General features: G+C 43.2%; 1 protein-coding gene across 1 annotated transcript in view; it reads left to right on the forward strand.

Moving 5' to 3' along the window:
• BCKDHB (branched chain keto acid dehydrogenase E1 subunit beta) overlaps positions 1-15,372 on the forward strand; it is a 140,525-nt gene extending 125,153 nt beyond the window's left edge. Inside the window, exons 10-11 of the mRNA XM_038761083.1 lie at positions 12,479-12,627; positions 14,896-15,372. Of these exons, the coding sequence (XP_038617011.1) occupies positions 12,479-12,619 (141 nt within the window). The 3' untranslated portion in view covers positions 12,620-12,627; positions 14,896-15,372. The remainder of the gene's footprint in view (positions 1-12,478; positions 12,628-14,895) is intronic.
• Positions 15,373-21,265: the final 5,893 nt, after the last annotated feature.

Consider the following 21,265-nt stretch of genomic DNA (forward strand, 5'->3'; position numbering starts at 1 on the left):
GAATTATTTAGAGGAAGAATTAAATTATGTCCCTGTAATCTAAGACTAGTTAAAAGCTGCCAAAGCAGTCCCAAATTGATTTATCTTTCCGATTTATCTGGATTCGCTCACAGCTTGTGTACTGAAATAAATGAGAGAAAACAATTTTATTGATGAAATGTGGAGGAGAAAGTAGTTTGACTAATTTCATAGATACTCTATAAAGTAAAATTAATCAACACACTGAGATCTTTTAAATTGGGAAATCATTTTTAAATTTTATCATAATACATGCTGTGTCACATTGGCAATTAACCTTAACATTTTGGTAAAACAGTGTTAATAATGAGCCCGGTAATGAAACGATGATAGCGGTAATCACATTCATGTCTCGTATTCCTTTAAACGGTGGAACTAGGTTCAGTGGAAATTTGTTGATCCGGGAAAGAAACACGAGCTGGAGATCAGCAAACATAAAATCTCCTGGGATATTTTGGGAAATACATTGCCATTCTGCTATGAACCTGTGTACTTCTTATGAACCCCTGCACTCGCGTTTGGTGCCGCTGAATACATTGTATTTGCAAAGTGTGTTTAAATGTTTGCATGAGCAGATATGAACATCTCTGCTTCTGAATGCATTTGTAAAATAGCCCTTTGGAAGATGGATCTGTGGGTTTGGTTTTTAATAATAATAATAACGATGGTACTTGTTAGGCACTTACTAAGTGCCAAGCACTGTTTTAAGCACTGGGGTAGATACAAGGTAATCAAGTTGTCCCATGCCATACTCACAGTCTTAATCCCCGTTTTACAGATGAGGTCACTGAGGCACAGAGAAGTCGTGACTTGCCCAAAGTCTCACAGCTGAGAAGTTGCGGATTTGAACTCGTGACCTCTGACTCCAAAGCCTGTGCTCTTTCCACTAAGCCAAGCTGCTTCTCTGCTTTTCTTCTGATACCATAAAGACCAATATTTCTAGTCACCACATTCCTCCCTTAACCTCCCCCGTACCCCAATCCCCCCACGCATCCTTTTTCTAATGCTGCAGATTTATTTGAATTTATACCTATATTGACCAATTTCCCCTTGTTTTGTGAAAAGGTTATTGAATTATGTCCTTCCATTTGGCTTGGGGATAAAAGTAGTTGGGAGGAAAGCGGGAAAGAAAATTTGTTCCCATCGTTTTCCTACCTCCAAATTTATGGAAATGCAAACATCAATGAGACTGTTCACTTGTGAAGATGTATACTGATGTATATATTAAGCATTTGCTAAGTCCCAAATGCTGCACTGAATAGTGAAGTAGAAACAAGATGGATTGGGTACAGCCCCTTTTCCACATGGTGCAGAGAATGGGTGTTTTATCTCCATTTCATAGATGAGCAAACTGAGGCACACAGGATGAGGTCAACTAGCACAAATTTTTCCCAGCTTCTCAAATATCAATTTTAAATTCAAAGCTGAAAACCAAATTAGGAAAATAGGTGAAATTAAGAAACTGTCCTTGAAATTTTACTGCAGTTTGAGTTTCCCAAATTCAAAAGAAAGATTTCATATATTCATTCATTCATTCAGTCGTATTTATTGAGCGCTTACTGTGTGCAGAGCACTGCACTAAGCGCTTGGGAAGTACAAGTTGACAACATATACAGACAGTCCCTACCTAACAGTGGGCTCACAGTTTAGAAGGAGGAGACAGAGAACAAAACAAAACATATTAACAAAATAAAATAAATAGAATAAATATATACAAATAAAATAAATAAATAAATAGAGTAATAAAGCCGTACAAACATTTATACATATATACAGGTGCTGTGGGGTGGGGAAGGAGGTAAGGTGGGGGGGATGGGGAGGAGGGGGAGAGGAAGGAGAGGACAGTCTGGGGCTCAGTGGAAAGATCATGGGCTTTGGAGTCAGAGGTCGTGGGTTCTAATCCTGACTCCGCCACTTGTCAGCTGTGTGACTTTGGGCAAGTTACTTCACTTCTCTGTGCCTCAGTTACCTCATCTGTAAAATGGGGATTAAGACAGTGAGCCCTACGTGGAACAGCCTGATTACCTGGTATCCCCCCAGCGCTTAGAAGGGTGCTTGGCACATAGTAAATGCTTAACAAATGGCATCATTATTATTACTATATTATGACAGGAAGTTGTATGAGTATTCAGATGACTTTATCTGAGCTAGCTGCCATGCTGGTTTAAACCATAATATACCATTTGGCTCAGTGGAAAGATCCCGGGCTTTGGAGTCAGAGGTCACGGGTTCAAATCCCGGCCCCGCCACTTGTCAGCTGTGTGACTTTGGGCAAGTCACTTAACTTCTCTGTGCCTCAGTTACCTCATCTGGAAAATGGGGATTAAGTCTGTGAGCCCCACGTGGGACAACTTGATTACCTTGTATCTACCCCAGCGCTTAGAATAGTGCTTTGCACATAGTAAGTGCTTAATAAATGCCATTATTATTATTATTATTTGGTAGTGTTAGAATGCTCTATAAAATTCAGTCAGAGAAAAAACAAGCATAGAAATTGGATGCTTTATAGAACTTCCAAAGTAGATTTCCAAAGTACTTTGTGTTGCCTGTTTCCAAGCAAACTAACAACAAAAAAAAATAGTGCTCGACAGCCCCCATTTTCTGTTCTGATCCAGGACCGAGAAGTGGCTATTTGTAGTTATAGAATTATTTGCGCACAGAGTAAATCCAGTTTGGAAACTTTCCTGCATTCATTGCCTTCAGTTCTAAGGAAGAATTCAGAGCGATAAATTTTTAGGAGAGGTTGCAACTTCCTTGGAAACTTGAGATCTTGCTATTTTCCTCTATTGTAGGTAAGGCGATTTAACAAGGACAGAGGAACGAAAGCAGTTAAAATGTCAAGATAAGTGGGAGAAATGCAACTCAAAATAATTTACTTTTCTAAAAGTTAAAAGCTTCTTGGAATCTTGTGTGTGGGATTGCTTCAACAATCAGAGTCCAAGTCAGAGTAAGGACAGGGTTTGGGTGGGAAGAACAGGAGCTCTGTTTGGGACATGTTAAGTTGGAGGTATCAATGGGACATCCAAGTAGAGATGTCCTGAAGGCAAGAGGAATTGTGAGACTGCAGGGAAGGAGAGAGATCAGGGATGGAGATGTTGGTTTGGGAATCATCCGTATAGAGAGGGTAGTTGAAGCCATGGGAATGAATGAGTTCTTCAAGGGGGTGGGTGTAGGTTGAGTTGTAGAAATGGAACCAGAACTGAACCTGAGGAACCCCCACCGGGAGGGGGTGGGAGGCAGAGGAGGAGCCCGCGAAAGAGACTGAGAAGGAACAGTCAGAGAGAGAGGAGAACCGGGAGAGGACTGTATCAGCGAAGCCAAGGTTGGATAACGTTTCCGGGAGAAGGAGGTGGTCCACAGGGTCAAAGACAGCTTAAAGGTAGAAACAGATTAGGATGGAGTAGAGGCCATTGGATAGGGTATACTTTATTCTTTTTAGTGCTTTTATTGCCAAAGAACCTTACACTATTTATATCAGTTTAATAATAATGATGGTATTTGTTAAGCACTTACTATGTGCAAAGCACTGTTCTAAAGGCCGGGGGATACAAGGTGATGAGGTTGTCCCATGTGGGGCTCACAGTTTTTATCCCCGTTTTGTAGATGAGGTAACTGAGGCACAGAGAAGTTAAGTGGCTTGCCCAAGGACAAGTGGCAGAGCCGGGATTCGAACCCATGACCTCTGACTCTCAAGCCCGGGCTCTTTGCACTGAGCCATGCTGCTTCTCTAAGTTTAGCCCTTAGAATACTCCTAGGAAGGGGTAAGGTGCAAGTATTATTATCCCCATTTTACAGATGGAGAAACTGAGGCATGGGGAGGTCACGTGACTTGACCAAAGTCACACAGCAAACAGCTAGGACCCCGGTCCTCCAATTTGCAATGCTGTACTTTTTCCACTTCCCCACACCGCCTCACTATGAGCCAAGCACTGTACTAAGCGCTAGGGCAGATGCAAGACAATCCAGTCGGACATAGTCCCCGTCCCACAGTCTAAATAGGAAGGAGAACAGGTATTGAATCCCCAGAGTCTAAGGTAGGAGGAAGAATAGGTATTGAATCCCTATTTTACACATGAGGAAACTGAGTCACTAAGCAGTTAAGTGACTTCCCCAAGGGCATGCAGCCGAGAGGTAATGGAGCTAGGATTAGAACCCAGGTCCTGTGACTCCAAGGTCCCCCCTTCACTAGTGGGGGAAATAATTGACTCTTTATTTTGGATCGTTTCAAACTTTTAGAAAAACAAAATTGCCAACACCCAAACGACTCGCTATTTTCAGTAAGAAGAAGAAATGGAAAGAACAGTAAAATGTGTGCAGATGTGAAAGGTACAGACGTGAAAGATGTGCTGTCCCAGTGTTTTAAGAAAACGGTTCTCAAAGTTTCAGTTAGTTAAGGTTTTGATTCCACACGAAGGTTTTGGTTCGATGATATTAGAACACCATTGGCAAATTGTGTGATGTTAACTAAACACACAATAGAGTTATAGTCCTTAGAGGGTGTATCTATTTTAGAAAGGGCCAGCTTTTTTTCGGAGGATCTGGGTGGTTTAGCCTGGGCTTTGGCTTGGCTTTTGGCCTGAGTTATATTTGTGGTCTAGAGGAAACCTCACAGGCTCTCTTTGAAAGAATACACTATGTTATCTACTCTGCAGGAAACTGTTGAGGATTGGTATCTATTATGGTATTGTATTATTTAGCTTGTTTTTAAGGTCCAGTGCCTATGAAGCCATGAGTTCAAAAGAAGAGATTTTCTTGTCAGTTAATTCTGTAAGAGGAAATATCTGAGGAAGAAATTATACTTAAAAAAAAAAATTAAGGTGTTTTTTTAAGCGCTTTCTCTGTGCCGAGCAGTATACTAAGATCTGGGGTGGATATAAGCAGATCAGGTTGGACACAGTCCCTGTCCCGCATGGGGCTCACAGTCTTAATCCCCCTTTAGCAGATGACGTCACTGAAGCACAGAGAAGTGAAGTGACTTGCCCAAGGCCACATAGCAGACAAGCAGTGGAGCCGGGATTAGAACCCATAACCTCCCAACTCCCAGGCCTGCAGTCTATCCACCTCACCATGCTGCTTCCCACTTAAGGGACTTAAGGTTCCACTCGGCCAAAAGAACGATTTTTTAACTTGAGTCATAGTGCCTTCACAGGTTTCTCTGACTCATCTGTGAAGAGAGTGTGATTCAAGACACCAAAACCTCTGTTCTCATCTGCTGGAACTCATTTTCTGGCCATTGGCAGGGCCTTTGTGAAGAACCTGAAACAAAATGTCATACCTCTGCTTAGGCCTGTGCTTTAAAATGAGTCCCTCAGCGGCGAGGTATCACAACATCCTCAAAGGGACAGAATTTCATCTCCAAGAATGCAGAAACTAACAAGCTCACATGTGCTCATTAAGGTCTTCGCCTACAGACATGAATTCAGCTTAACTCACGTTCTACTATTAGTCATTTGTCTAGCAGTTAACCTCAGCTAGAAGCAAAATGAATCTTCTGGGTTCCACGTGGCGCAGCCTGAACTTACCCAGAGGAGGGAAAAATAAGTCACTTTGTGACTCGGATTGCTGTAATCAGTTGATCAATCCATCAATGTTATTTATTTATTTAGGCTGTAAGCTTGTTACGGGTAGGGAACGTTTGCAGTATTTCGGTTGTATTCTCCCAAACTCTGCACATAGCAAGCGCTTAGTATATACCGTTGATTGATTTGCGGAATACTTCTTCTGTGCAGAACACTGCACTAAAGAACCTGGTAAGACAATAGAGACTGAGACCGAGTCCCCTCCTTCCTCTCCCCTTCCCCATCCCCCCCACCCTACCTCCTTCCCCTCCCCACCGCTCCTGTATATATGTTTGTACAGATTTATTACTCTATTTTACTTGTACTTATTTACTATTCTATTTATTTTATTTTGTTAATATGTTTTGTTTCGTTGTCTGTCTCCCCCTTCTAGACTGTGAGCCCGCTGTTGGGTAGGGACTGTCTCTATATGTTGCCAACTTGTACTTCCCAAGCACTTAGTACAGTGCTCTGCACACAGTAAGTGCTCAGTAAATACAAATGAATGGAGTTAGTAGACGTGATCCCTACCGTCAAGGAGTTTACGACCTAGCAGGGGAGATGGACGTTAAATTAAATTACAGGTAGGAGGAAGCAACAGAGTTAAAAGATGCCATACATTTGTGCTGCGGGGGATAATAAAAATAAAAAGGTGATATTTGCTATGCGCTTACTATGTGCCAATCACTGTTCTGAGAGCTGGGGTAGATGCAGGCAATGGAATCGGATACAGCCGCTGTCCCATATGGGGCTCCCAGTTTTAATCCCTGTTTTGCGGAGGCGGGAACTGAGGGACAGAGAGGTCAAGTGGCTTGCCCTAAGGGAGTAACAAATATTGGGTGGAGCTGGGATTAAAGCCCATGTCCTCTGGTTCCCAGACCCCTTCTCTTTTTGACCAGGGGGACCCAAATCCTTAGGGTTATAAGGACTCCGATGCACAGGTGACGCAAGAAGAGAGAAATAGGGTGATTAGATGAGAGATATTAGTTAGGGAAGACTTTCCCAAGGTGATGTGATTTTGGTAGGAATTTGAAGAGGGGGAGAGCATTGATCTGCCTGATGTGAAGCGGGAAGGAATTCCACGCAGGAAATAGGATATGAGCAAGGAGCCCAAGGGTGATGAGAGTGAGGCACAGTGAGTAGGTTGGTGTTAAAAGAGCCAAGTGTGGGGGCTGAGTTGTAGTAACGGGCGAGCGAAGATAAGGGGAGAAAGCAGGATTGAGCTCCTTAAAGCTAAATAATTCCTCAGCCTTGCAGGCATACCATCCAGGCACAGGCCTGGGAGTTAGAAGGTCAAGGGTTCTAATCCTGGCTTCTCCACTTGCATGCTGCATGACTTTAGGCAAGTCACTTCACTTCTCAGTTGTGCCTCAGTTCCCTCATCTCTAAAATTGGGTTTGAGACGGTGAGCCCCGTGTAGGACAGGGACTGCGTCCAACCCAATTTGCTTGTGTACGGTGCTTGGCACATAGTGCTTAACATCTCCCACAATTATTATTGTTTTTAATGAATGTGGGTATAGCTCAGAGAAGGTATTTTTCACTGTCACATTGACTGGAAATCTCCATCTGGGCTGTTATTCTCCATAGCCTAGAAAATTCTATGTGGTGGAAACACAGTCTCATTGTTCAGAAGAATTCAGTTTCCCACTTAATGAGAAAAAAACCAGGAACGCAACTGGAAATGACCCCCTTATGGCTGCTATTACACTTCTATCTTTGCCAGTCGGACATACTATTTATGTTTTTCTGTCATTGTGTACTTTTGCTTTTTATGTTTGTGTATTTTTGTCATCTGTGTTCCACAGCCTTATGTTTGTGTGGGTAGTTCCTCTAGACTGTAAACTCGTGGGCAGGAAACATGTCTACCAACTCAGTTGTATTGTACTCTCCCAAGCACTTAGTACTGTGCTGTGCACACAGCAAGCGCTCAATAAATACCATCGATGACGATGATAATGGAACTTGCCCTTTCTCTCCATTTGAATTGCCAGGTTCTCATTTATGAAATCTTTTGGCCCTTTCATTCATTCATTGTCATATTTATTGAGCACTTACTGTGTGCAGAGAACTGTACTAAGCACTTGGAAAGTACAATTCAGCAACAGAGACAAAACCTGCCCATAATGGGCTCACGGTCTAGAATGGGGGAGACAGGCATCAAAACAAGTAAACAGGCATCAATAACATCAATATAAAGAGAATTATAGATATATACACATCCTTAATGTAAATAGAGTTATTAACATGTGCATATATACACAAGTGCTGTGGGGGCGAGGCGGATAGAGCAAAGGGGGCGAGTTGAGGTGATGAGGAGGGGAGGGGGAGCAGAGGACAAGGAGGGCTTAGTCTGGGAAGGCCTCTTGGAGGAGGTGAGCCTTCAGTAGGGCTTTAGTAGGGTACGTCGCTCAGGATGGAGGTGGAATTAAAAATCCTACTGATGGACTGACATTCAAGGTTGTTCCAGGAGTGTGGTTTCCTGTTTCTAGACCAATTCGGGTTCTGTCCCATGGGCCTTGGGTCATTAAGAAATAAGAAGCAATGGGCCCTAGGGGATTAAGCACAACCTTGGAAGTTCAAGGGACCTGGGTTCTAATCCCGGCTCCGAAATTAATCTGCTGTGTGACTTGGAACAAGGCGCTTCACTTCTCTGGGCCTCAATTCCCTCATCTTTAAAATGGGGATTAAGACTATGAGCCCTATGTGGAACATGGACTCTATCCAACCTGATTTGCTTGTATCTGCCCCATTGCTTAGTACAGTATCGAGCACATAGTGAACACTTAACAAATAACCATAAAAAAGAAAAAGAAAAAAAGAAACGTCTACAGTGACCATCGTCTCATTCCACATACTGAAGACTTAAATATCATTAAAAAAAAACCAATCTCCAGTGACAATCATGTCAACATTTTAGCAGCTTTCCAGTGTTCTGGTGAGCACATCCTTTCACACCCCAAGGCTGAGAACAATCCTAGAGGCAGAGGACTGACCCAAATGGTCCCTCAACCTTTCCTTTATCTTACGGAGTTTGTAGAAACCAAGAACCCCCTTTCTGCAATTCCCCTTCTTGTTGTCAGAAACGTGTCAGGCCTTCAATCGAGGTCTGAGTAGTTTTTGCCAGTGCTGTTAGTCAGAAAAATGACCTTTTCTAATTGAATCTCATTACCTGGAAATCAACAAATGGAGAGGTCTATTTTTAGGTATCCGGTAGAAGACGGCAGCAGCCTAGCTGGCTTAATTGGATTGTGTTGTTCCAATGCGTTGTTATCCAGCCTAGCATTATCTGTTCGCGTTGAGAGCAAGCTAATTCTTTTTAGGTGTAATTAAAGCATTTCCATTCCCACGGCATGAACCGCCACCCAGTAGTTTGGGTGATTATTTATTTATTTATTTATTTATTTTACTTGTACATATCTATTCTATTTATTTTATTTTGTTAGTATGTTTGGTTTTGTTCTCTGTTTCCCCCTTTTAGACTGTGAGCCCACTATTGGGTAGGGACTGTCTCTATATGTTGCCAACTTGTACTTCCCAAGCACTTAGTACAGTGCTCTGCCCACAGTAAGCGCTCAATAAATATGATTGATTGATTGATTGATTTTGTCAAAGATCCCGGGCTTTGGAGTCAGAGGTCATGGGTTCAAATCCCAGCTCCGCCAATTGTCAGCTGGGTGACTTTGAGCAAGTCACTTAACTTCTCTGTGCCTCAGTTACCTCATCTATAAAATGAGAATTAAGACTGTGAGCCCCCCGTGGGACAACCTGATCACCTTATACCCTCCCCAGTGCTTAGAACAGTGCTTTGCACATAGTAAGTGCTTAATAAATGCCATCATCATTATTATTTTGCCAAGTGAAACCTCTTTCTCTTCATGTGGTCAAACCTTTTTTGTTTTTAATGGAAGTAAGAAAACAGTAGCATTAGCTTTTTTCCTGCTTGAATCCACCCCAGTCCTGGCCAATATCTGAGCCCAAGGGGCTCTCTATTTTTTGTTGTTTATTTGTTTGTTTTTATGGTATTTGTTAAGGGCCAGCCACTGGACTAAGTGATGAGGTAGGTACAAGCTAATTAGGTTGGGCACAGTCTCAGTTCCACATGGGGCTCACAGTCTAAATTGGTCAGAGGAGGATTTAATGCGAGACGGAGTTCCATTTGACAGCAAGGTCTTGAGCAATGAATGTTTGATAAGTGCCTGGTACTGATTACTCTTGGATCAGAGCGTCCTAAATCAGAGCTTTTGGTTCTTAAAGGGTCAGCTAGCTCAGCTTTTACTCTGTGCATTTTATTAATATAATCAGTTCTGCCATTGTGTTCAGATGAGCTTTTATATTGGCATGGGAATATGCACCAGGGATTCCCAGAAATTACCTGCTTTTTCAAGAGATGTTTTTTCCTTGGTGCCTATTTTATGTTTTTCATTAGGCAGAGGGGAGCGAGAGAGAGAAACTCTGACAGATGGTTTGTGAAGCACTCTAGCGAGCCGTAAGGTTCTGAAGAAAAATATTCCAATTTCACTAGATGGTTGTACTATACTTTTCGCACGAAGCTTTGACTCTAGTGCTAAATTCTGCATGTTTATAAACATTGCAGCATCAGAAGAAAACTAAGATATATTCATTCAATCACTAGTGTTTATTGAGAGCTTACTATGTGCAGAGCACTGTACTAAGCGCTTGGAAAGTACAATTCGGCAACAGATAGAGACAATCCCTACCCAACAACGTTAAGTAAGGATATATTCAAGGAGGCAGTGCGTATACTGCAAAATTTTTTAGATAACGGCACCCCAAAATTATAGTGTGGCCTCAATTAACCAGATCATGCAGACTACAGAAACAGTCCTCTCGAAGGTAACCCATGACCAAATCTGATGGCCTCTACACCATCCTAATCCTCCTAGAACTTTCAGCCGCCTTTGTCACTGTAGACCACCCCCTTCTCCATGAAACGTTATCCAACCTTGGGTTCAGTGACACTGTCCTCTCTTGGTTCTCCTCCTATCTCTCTGACCGTTCCTTTCAGCCCCTTTCACTGACTCCTCTTCTTCCTCCCGCCCCCTGACAGCAGGGATCCCTCAGGGCTCAGTTCCAGGTCCCCTTCTATTCTCCCTCTAAACCAACTCCCGTGCAGAACTCATTCGCTCCCGTGGCCTCAGCTGCCATCTCTATGCAGATGATTCCCAAATCTACGTCTCCAGCCCTGAACTCTCTCCTTCCCTGCAATCTCTCATTTCCTCCTGCTTTCAAGACATACCTACTTAGATGTCGCGCCGGCACCTCAAATTAAATATGTCCCAAACCGAACTCATTTCCCATCTAAATCCTGTCCTCCCCTGTCTTTCCCATCACTGTAGACAATACCACTATTCTCCCTACCTCACAAGCCCTGATTTCATCTATCTCACCTCCAACTCCTTTCCCATGTCATTCCCTTAGCCTGGAACTCCCCACCTCTCCCCTCCATATGCACCTCAATCTGTGACCTTTGGACTTTTGATGTCCTCCAAGCCCACAGCACTTATGTACATATCTTTAAATTATATATTATAAATGGAAGCAGCGTGACTCAGTGGAAAGAGCACAGGCTTTGGAGTCAGGAGTCAGGGGTTCGAATCCCAGCTCTGCCAATTGTCAGCTGTGACTTTGGGCAATTCACTTAACTTCTCTGTGCCTCAGTTCCCTCATCTGTAAAATGGGGATTAAGACTGTGAGCCCCCCGTGGGACAACCTGATCTCCTTGTAACCTCCCCAGCGCTCAGAACAGTGCTTTGCACATAGTAAGCACTTAATAAATGCCATCATTATTATTATTATTATTATAAATAATTTGTTCCTACTAATGTCTGTCTCCCCCTCTAGATTGTAAGCTAGCTATGGGCAGGGAACGTTGTAATTCCGTTGTATTGTACTCTCCAAAACGCTTAGTACAGTGCTCTGTACATAGTGCTCAATAAATACAATGGATTGCGTGACCAATCAGTCTATCAATCAGTGGTATTTATTAAGTGCTTACCGTGTGCAGAGTGCTGTACTGAGTGCTTGGGAAACTACAGTACAACAGAATTGGTAGATGTGATCCCTGCCCACAAGGAGTTTACAGCCTACAGAGGGAGACAGGCATGAAAATAGATCAGGGATAGGGAAAATAGTGGATGATAAGAATATTTAGGAGATCTACTAAAAGAGAAATGGAATGGTACAAGGAGAATTATGTCCATTCCGTTTGAAATGGGATGATGACGTGATAAACGAGAGGAGATTGCCAGGGGTGCCACTGAGCTGCCTGCTCACTGTCAAACAACTTCACAGTTGTAAGTCTCTGTGGAGAGGGAATGTGTCTGTTTATTGTTGGATTGTACTCTCTCAAAGTCTTTCTCGGGTCGCACCTAGAGTGTTTCCCATACTCTACCAATATCGGCTACGGGAGGGAGAGTCAAGCAGAGGCATACCCATTCCGTTCCTAGCTTGGGCCGTGGCTAGTGAGTGGAAGGCAATCTGCTACAAGTCAAAACTCATCTCTGCTGGGCAGCAGCGGAATGGGAGAGAGTCGAGGGCGGACACTCAGGTTTGCTGCGCAGAAGGAGGCAATGGTTAACCACTTCTGCATTTCTACCAAGAAAACCCTATGGATCCACTACCAGAACGATTGCAGTTGGAGAGCGGGGCTTTCTGGGCCAGATGTATCTGTGGTGTCGCTATGGGTTGGAAACGACTTGACGGCATAAGACTAGACTCTCCCAAGTGCTTAGTACAGTTCTCTACACACAGTAAGGCTCAATAAATATGATTGAATGAATTCATGAATACAAGAACGAGCCCTAAACCTATCAGGATTTCCAGCCAATTCTTGTTAAAGTCACCTGCTATCTCTCAGCTTCTGCTCCCTTTCTGTTACAGGAAGAATGCTTTTTAAACCTCGAGGCGCCTATCTCAAGAGTGTGTGGCTATGACACCCCTTTTCCTCACATCTTTGAGGCTTTCTACATCCCAGACAAATGGAAGTGCTACGACGCACTTCGTAAGATGATCAACTATTGATCCAACAGGTGAGTCCTGCGAGCTCCTCAGAGAAAGTGACTCCATTAGTGTGACTTGGTTGATTCAGTTCATTCGATCGTATTAAGCACTTACTGTATGCAGAGCACACAGTACAATACAGCAATAAACAGTGCCCATCCCTGCCCACAGCGGGCTCACCGTCTAGAGGGGAAGGGATTGAAGGAGGTAGGCAAGCCCTGAACTCTGACTCTGTTCTAAATGATAAAGACAGGTGAATCACAGTGCGGACTAGAAGCCAGCAAAGTTTAGTGGTTTAGCTGCTCCAAAAAAATGTTTCCAATCGACTGTGGTTGAGCCACATAAGGCAGCGGGCTCCTTAAATCGGAACAGAGATTTTCCATGCTCACAACGCCACTCCGTTTGTCTACAGGCTAGCTGCTGAGCCATAAACATCACTCGGTGACCTTTGAGGAACGGTTCTTGAAAGTGACTTTCAGCATTTTCGAATCGGTACATTAGTGGGATTTCACTAGCTAATAGCCCACTGAGGTCATTTCTGCCATTTGCAAAATGCATCGAGCCTTTCACGGACACGGTGCATTCCGTTTTCTTTCCGTCCAGTTGGAGACTGTTAAAAAACATGGAGAGTAATGGATCTCTGTGTAATCTACGTTCTCTGTAAATATAAATTGCACTGAGCAGTGCTCAGGCCTTTGAGAGGAAGTCGAGAATAGGGGTGATGAGTTTTCTATGCTAATAGCTAGTACCACGTTAAAAGGAAAAAGTGATTTACTGTACCCTCTAATACTCTGGTTAGGTATGCAGTCGCTATGACATTTTCTGGGATTTACTGGTAGAGGACACATGAGTAGAAGTTTCTGAGAAGCAGCGAGGCTTAGGTGAAAGAACACAGGACTCGCACTTCGGAACCCTAGGTTCTAATCCCGGTTGCATTTGTCTGCTGTGTGACCTTGGGCAAGCCACGTGATATATTTGTGCCTCAGTTTCCTCATCTATAAAATTGGAATTAAATACTGGCTCTCCCTACCTCTTAAACTGTGAGCCCCATGTGGGACAGGAACTATATAATGATAATAATTAGGTATTTATTAAGAGCTTACTGTGTGCCAAGCACTGTTCTGAGTGCTGGGGTAGACACAAGGTAATCAGGTTGTCCCATACGGGGCTCACTCAGCCAGTCAGTCGAATTTATTGAGATGATAAATCGCTTCTGTCCCTCAGAAAGTTATGGATTTAATCATTTCTTAGACAGCAAACAGGATAAAGGGAAATTAAGTTTTCTACTCTGTTAACAGTAACAGGAATAATAAAAATAGTGCTACTTGTTCAGTGCTTCTGGGCAGGGAATGTGTCTATTGTTAGATTGTACTCTCCCAAGTGCTTAGTGCAGTGCTCTGCACCCAGTGAGCGCTCAATAGGATTGAATGAATTAATATTTACTGAGCACTTACTATAATAATAATAATAATGGCATTTGTTAAGTGCTTACTATGTGCAGAGCACTGTTCTAAGCGCTACTCCCCCTTCTAGACTGTGAGCCCACTGTTGGGTAGGGACCGTCTCTATATGTTGCCAACTTGTACTTCCCAAGCGCTTAGTACAGTGCTCTGCACACAGTAAGCACTCAATAAATACGATTGAATGAATGAATGAATGAATACTATGATGCAGAGCACTGTTCTAAATGGTTGGGAGAGTACAATATATTGGAATTAGCAGACACTTTCCCTGCCCATAATGGGCTTTCATGATCCAAGCACATCATCATCATAATAATAATAATGATAATAATAGTGATTGATACTATACTAAGTACAGGGGTAAAAAAAAGATAATTAGGTTGGGCCACAGTCCCTGTCCCAACCCAGGTTCCCAGTCTCCAGGAGGAAGAACGAGAATTTAATCCCCATTTTACAGGTGTCAAAATGAGGCACAGAGAAGTTAAGTGATTGCCCAAAGTCACACAGGAGGCAGGTGGCAGAGTCAGGATGAACACCCAGGCCATAGCTTTTTCAATCAATCAATCAATCAATCAGTCATACATATTGCACGCTCGTTGTGCACGGAACACTGTACCAAGCACTTGAGAGAGTACAACACAGCTGAAAGACACACACCCCTGCCCTCAACGACCTTGTAGTGTAGAATTTACAATCTAGTTTTCAACTATAGTGCTGCTTCTCAGTAAAATGAGTTCATTGTGGAGGGAATAAATATACATTAGACAGTGACCAAATGTTGCTTTCAATCAGTTACCCTTAAAATCTCTCATGCGGTGATATTTTCTTACCCAGGGTTGGAAAAGGAGGAAAAGGTGGAGGAGAAGGAAGAAGAAAGGAAGAGATGGAAGCATTCTACTGAACCCTTAGTCCTTACCTAGACTTGATCAGGATTCCCTAGTCATGTCCTCCAGCCTTGCTGAAAATGTTGGCCGCAGATCAAACACTCAGGCAACTGCCCTCTAGTTTAAGCCTCAAAAGAACCTGGGTTTTAAAAAACAGTAAAATCAAAAGGTGTTTTCAGAAGTAAATGGTTTCCAGAAAATGAGCATAAAAATCTGGATTGAATTTGTAGAACCCCAGCAGATCTCGATATTCCACCAGGGCACAGTGTAAATATTGGCTGAGGAATTTTATTCAGCGAGCCACACTCCCCTGTTTGTCTTTGGTTTTTGTTTTCTTCTAAGGAGATGAATTTCCAATAAAACCCTTTATGGTCAGTTTAAAATAATATTGCACTAATTAAATTGTCTATTCTATTTTAAACCGGAATGTTGAGAGAGAATTTATGAATCATTTCCTGGATATTAAAAGGTGAAAACCCGGCTGGGAAGTTGTCAGACTGAAGCGAAAAATCCTAATGGAATTTTAATCAATCAGTAGTATTTATTGAGTGCTTACTAAACACTGGGCACCGTACTAAATGCATGGGAAAGTATTGAATAACAGAATGGAAAACAGACATAAAAATAAATTACAGATGGGGGAAATAAGAGCGAATAAAGGATTGCTGCAGGCCCTAGTGGAAAGATCCTGGGCCCTGGGAATCAGAGGATCTGGGTTTTATTTTTAATCCCAGCTCCACCAATTTCCTGCTGTGGAACCTTGGGCAAATCACTTCATTTTTCTGGACCTCAATTGCCTCATCTGTAAAATGGGGATTAAGACCGTGAGCCCCATGTGGAACAGGGGCTGTGTCGAACCCGATTTGCCTGTATCCACCCCAGCGCCTAGTATAATGCCTGGTGCTTAACAAATACTATTATTATTACCATTATTGTATGCCAAGCACTGTTCTAAAATCTCCATTAGCTGATGAAAAACTGTGGCACAGAGAACTAAGTGATTTGCCCGAAGTCACATTGCAGGCAGGTGACAGAGCTGGGATTAGACTATCCCTTTACACCTCTCTGGACGACACAGGGAGTACCAGCCTTGCATTGTGGCTAGAGCATGACCCTGGGAGTCAGAAGGTCATGGGTTCTAATCCTGACTCCGCCACATGTCTGCTGTGTGACCTTGGGCAAGTCACTTTACTTCTCTGGGCCTCATCTGTAAAATGGGGATTGAGACTGTGAACCCCACATGGGACAGGGACTGTGTCCAGTCTGATTTGCTTATATCTGCCCAAGCATTTAGTACAGTGCTTGGCACATAGTAAGCGCTTAACGAATACCGTTATTATGCATTTAGCTTTAATTCTGTTTGTTCTGACGACTTGACACCTGTCTACGTGTTTTGTTTTGTTGTCTGTCCCCCCCTTCTAGACTGTGAGCCTGTTGTTGGGTAGGGACTGTCTCTATATGTTGCCAACTTGTACTTCCCAAGTGCTTAGTACAGTGCTGTGCACACAGTAAGCGCTCAATTAAATACAATTGAATGAATGAATGAGATATTACCAGTACACACAGCGTCTCTGCTCCCAGTAATGAGGCCTGGGTTCTCCATCCACCATTAGCTTTCTTTTCCTGATAGCTCACTCATCTTGGAACAGATAATCAAGAGAGCTAGGAAAGATGGCAGACCTTTCCGCCCCAATCTGATTTAATGTTGCTCTGTCAACGTGACTTGCTACAAAGTCGCATTAGTCCAAAAACTGCCTTTAGATGTCACTTTAAATAACACACGTCCAAGGGAGACTAAAATTCTATGTCATTTGGCATAATTAAATGTAGCTATTTTGTCATACTGCAATTTACTGCTTTGCTCATTATGTCTAAAGTTTTGATATTCTTCCTGGATTTGAACGGGTTATTTCAGTTCAAGCTTACCCACATTTCTAGGGCACAGATGGTGATTATCTTCAGACCCCAAACCAGACAGAATTCTCTCTGTGCTCAGCGCGGAGTGACTCGGGGATGATCTTCAACAGAGAAACCAGTCCTGGCACCTCAAATCAAAGGATAGAAGCCGTTGCTTCGACAGAGCGAGGGAACTCCTCTCCGATCGACTCGTGTTCCATGTCCAACCCCTAATTGTCCCTGTTGATGTTGGTTAAACCCAAAGTACCACATTTTCGGGGCCTGGGAGGTGATTATAGACTCCCCCAGGAGGAAATCTGGTTTTGATTACAAGAAATAAAAAAAATAGTGGATTAAGAAGTTGAAGCCGCTGTCGACCAAGAGGACTGCCAGTCAAGTGGCATTAGCCATGATTCCAGCACCCGCCCAAAACTATTCCAGGCACGGGATCCCAGGCTATTAGTCGTAATGATAGTAGAAATAATTGTGGTATTTGTTAAGCGCTTACCTTGTACCAGACTTAGTACTAAGCACTGGGGTAGATACGAGATAGGTCGGACACAGTCCCTGATCCAGATGGGGCTCACAGGCTAAGGGGGAGAGGGAATGGATAGTGAATCCCCATTTTACAGATGAGGAGATTGAGGCACAGGGAAAGGAAGTGACTTCCCCAAGGTCACACAACAGGAAAGTGGCGGAACCGGGATCAGAATCCAGGTCCTCTGTCTCCCGAGCCCAGGTTTCTTCCGCTAGATCATGCCGCTTCTTTTTCAGCCCTTCTGGGGGTGAACTTCTGCTGTCTTTAACTCAGTTCCTATTAGCAACCATTAAGATACATTCTGCTCTGGGATACTTTCTCTACATCCCATCAGTCACAAATGCAATTCGGCTAATAATCTAACCACAGACGTTTTGTTAGCTTCAAAGATCAGCCTTAATGGGGGTCTCTGATACAACACTAAAACCACAAATCCAATCAAGAGCTTAATTCCTCAGAACCATAGTTGAATTTAAAAACCAATAACAAGCAGATCTACTAGTCACGTTATAAATACTGGGTAGTTCTGACTGTCTTCCAAAGCAAATAAAAGTAAACTAATGGGCATTATTTGAGCACTATTTAGAGAAGCAGCATGGCCTAGTGGACAGAGAAGCGGCGTGGCTCAGTCGAAAGAGCATGGGCTTGGGAGTCAGAGAGGTCATGGGTTCTAATCCCGGCTCTGTCACTTGTCAGCTGTGTGACTTTGGGCAAGTCACTTGACTTCTCTGGGCCTCAGTTATCTCATCTGTAAAACAGGGATTAAGACTGTGAGCCCCATGTGGGACAACCTGATTACATTGTATCCCCCCCAGCGCTTAGAGCAGTGTTTGGCACATAGTAAGTGCTTTACAAATACCATCATGTATTTTATTTTATTTATAAAGCAATGGCTTGGGAGTCAGAAGAACCTGGGTTCCGGTCGGTGCTATGCCACTTGTCTGATGTGTAACCTAGGGCAAGTCACTTCATTCCTCTGTGCCTCAGTTACCTCTTCTGTAAAATGGAGATTAATACTGTGAGCCTCATGTGGGACACGGACTGCGTCAAACCAGATTAGGTTGTATCTTAGCGCTTAGTACGGTGCCTGGCACATAGTAAGCACTTAACAAATACCATAAAAAGTCACAAAACAACTGACTGGCAGAGAGAGACCAAGCTGAGTGATTTAGTTCCTTAGCTCCTAGGGAAGCTAAACCGGAGCGAACTGGATTTGCTGGTCCGGATCTAGGAGAATGCTGAGTGTGTTATTCAAGATGTGTGTTCAGCTCTGAGGAGCATTGTGTAGCGAAGTCCGGCTTCTGCCTGAAATGGAATTACGGTAATGCTGGGATTGGTAATGTGGATAGAATTCCTACATGGCTGAAGAGAAACAGCGCCCTGCTCTCCCCTTACCACAACCTCACACATTTTACAAATGCCTTCAGCCGGGAGAAAACACTCTTTCTTCCATATAAAGTTAGGAATGACTAAAAGGCATTCATGGTGATGTTCTGCAGTTTCATTTCTTGGGGGTTTAATCATCCCAGCGTGTGGTACGGTATGGGCTCTGGAAAGGGTTTATCACTTACATATTTTTATTTTTACTGTCTAGCTAAAACATGCAATTACACAGAGGCTGAGATGAATAGGCCCAGCTGAGGGAAGGAAACTCCAGCCCAAGCCAGGCACCAAATAACCCGCAAATCACCGGTGTTACTAGCGGAAGAGCTGGGTGCCAAATGTTGATGGTAACTAGCCGAGTACGAGCCCTGGGTTCGGATCATCAGATCTCGGTCCCGACTACTGTATACCAACATCGATTTGTCAAAAGGATCTCCTTGGGGGAGACAGCAAGGAGCCTTAAATGTATTTCAGTTGTGATGTTTGGGGCCGGGGGGAGACATCACCATTCAGTCGTATTTATTGAGCGCTTACTGTGTGCAGAGCTCTGTATGGATTGCTGCTGGAGAAGCAAAGTGGTTTAGTGGATGAAACACGGGCCTGGGAATCAGAAGGACCTGGGTTCTACCCCCAGCTCTGCCACGTGTCTGCTGTGTGACGCTGGGTAATTCATTTAACTTCTCTGTGTCTGTTACCTCATCTGTAAAATGGGTGTAAGCATGTGAGCCCCATGTGGGACAGGGACTATGTCCAACCTGTTTAACTTGTATCTACCAAAGTGCTTAGAACAGTGCTTGGCAAACAGTAAGTGCTTAACAAATACCATTTATCATTATTATTATTATTATTATTATTATTATTATTAAATGGCAGGTGAGTTGGTGATTTTCTAGTGTAATTCCTGAGCAGATATTCTGCTACCAAATAAATGCGTTTAGCAGTCCATTGCAGTGGAGATAAGTAAATCTCTCTGTCCCCTTACTCTTTACTTCCTGTGTCGAGGTTACTGCCATGGATATCTCTGAGAGAATGGGCCTCTTCAGCTTTCTGCTGAGATTAAAACTCCAAACCCATTCACGCCGGATAAATGGACCGGATGATAAGAGGAATGAGTATGTGGAATTCAGAGAATGATGGATTCGGTTTTCCTTCAGCAGATCCCACAGTGTTCCCAAATCAGTCGGAGGTAAGCAAAAGCACCTCTATGTGGCTACTGTGGGGATTCCATATCTAATCAATCAAGAATGTCTTGCAGCACATAAGCTTTGCTATTTTCCCGGGAGTCGGATTTTTGGCAGGGTAACTTCAGGATCTGAACCATTTGAACCGAGGGTAACTGGAATGGCCCTAACAGTTGCTCAGTGTGTTCACGGTCCATGGAATCAAGCAAAACCTCAAAACCTCAGAAAACGGGAATGACCGATGGAAGGAAGTGTGTGGAACCCAAGCTCATATTTTCACTTGGGCGAGCTAATGTTCTAGTTTTCAAGAGAGACGATGAGAATCTTACAGGATAGTTTCTGGATTTAATTAATCATCGGAATACTGGGGCTCCTACCAAAAGCTAGGCCCATTTAAGCGAGCAGCATGGTCAGTGGAAAGGACGCAGGCCTGGGTTCTAATTCCAGCTCTGCCACTTGCATGCTGCATGACCTTAGGTAAGTCACTTTATTGCTCTCTGCCTCGGTTTCCTCCTCCGTAAAATGTGTGTTAAATACCTGTTCTCCCTCCTACTAAGCCTGTGAACCCCATATGGGACAGGGACTGTGTCCAAATCAATCAATAATCTTACCTATTGAGTCCTCACTGTGTACAGAGCACTGTACTAAGCAATTGGGAAGTATAACAGAGTTGGTAGACACATTCCCTACCCACAACAAGCTTATGGTCTAGAGGGGAGATAAACATTAATATAAAATTATGAATATGTAAAGACATGCTGAGTACAGGGTGAATAAAAGGTGCAAATAATAATAGTAATGATGGCATTTAGTAAGCGCTTACTACATGCAAAGTACTGTTCTAAATGCTGGGGAGGTTACAAGGAGATCAGGTTGTCCCACGGCGGGCTCACAGTCTTAATCCCCATTTTACAGATGAGGGAACTGAGACACAGAGAAGTTAAGTGACTTGCCCAAAGTCACACAGCTGACAATTGGCAGAGCTGGGATTCCAACCCATGACCCCTGACTCCAAAGCCTGGGCTCTTTCTATTCCAAGTGTCCAACTTGTATCTACACTCGGAAAAGTGCTTGACCCATAGTAAGCACTTAACTACCACAATCATTGTTATTATTATTATAGTAATGATAACAGTAATCATATAATAATGTAATAAACAACATATTTGGTATACAATATACAATATAAACAATATGTAAGAAACAATGTAATCATCAATGATAATAATAATAATGGCAGTGACGCGTTTTAAAATAGGAGCCAATTTTCCAGGGACTAGCTCGGCATGCAGTCATCTCTCCTGCTGATCCATAGCCAATTA

This window comes from Tachyglossus aculeatus, chromosome 19 (assembly GCF_015852505.1).
Source record: "Tachyglossus aculeatus isolate mTacAcu1 chromosome 19, mTacAcu1.pri, whole genome shotgun sequence".
Classification (NCBI taxonomy): domain Eukaryota; kingdom Metazoa; phylum Chordata; class Mammalia; order Monotremata; family Tachyglossidae; genus Tachyglossus; species Tachyglossus aculeatus.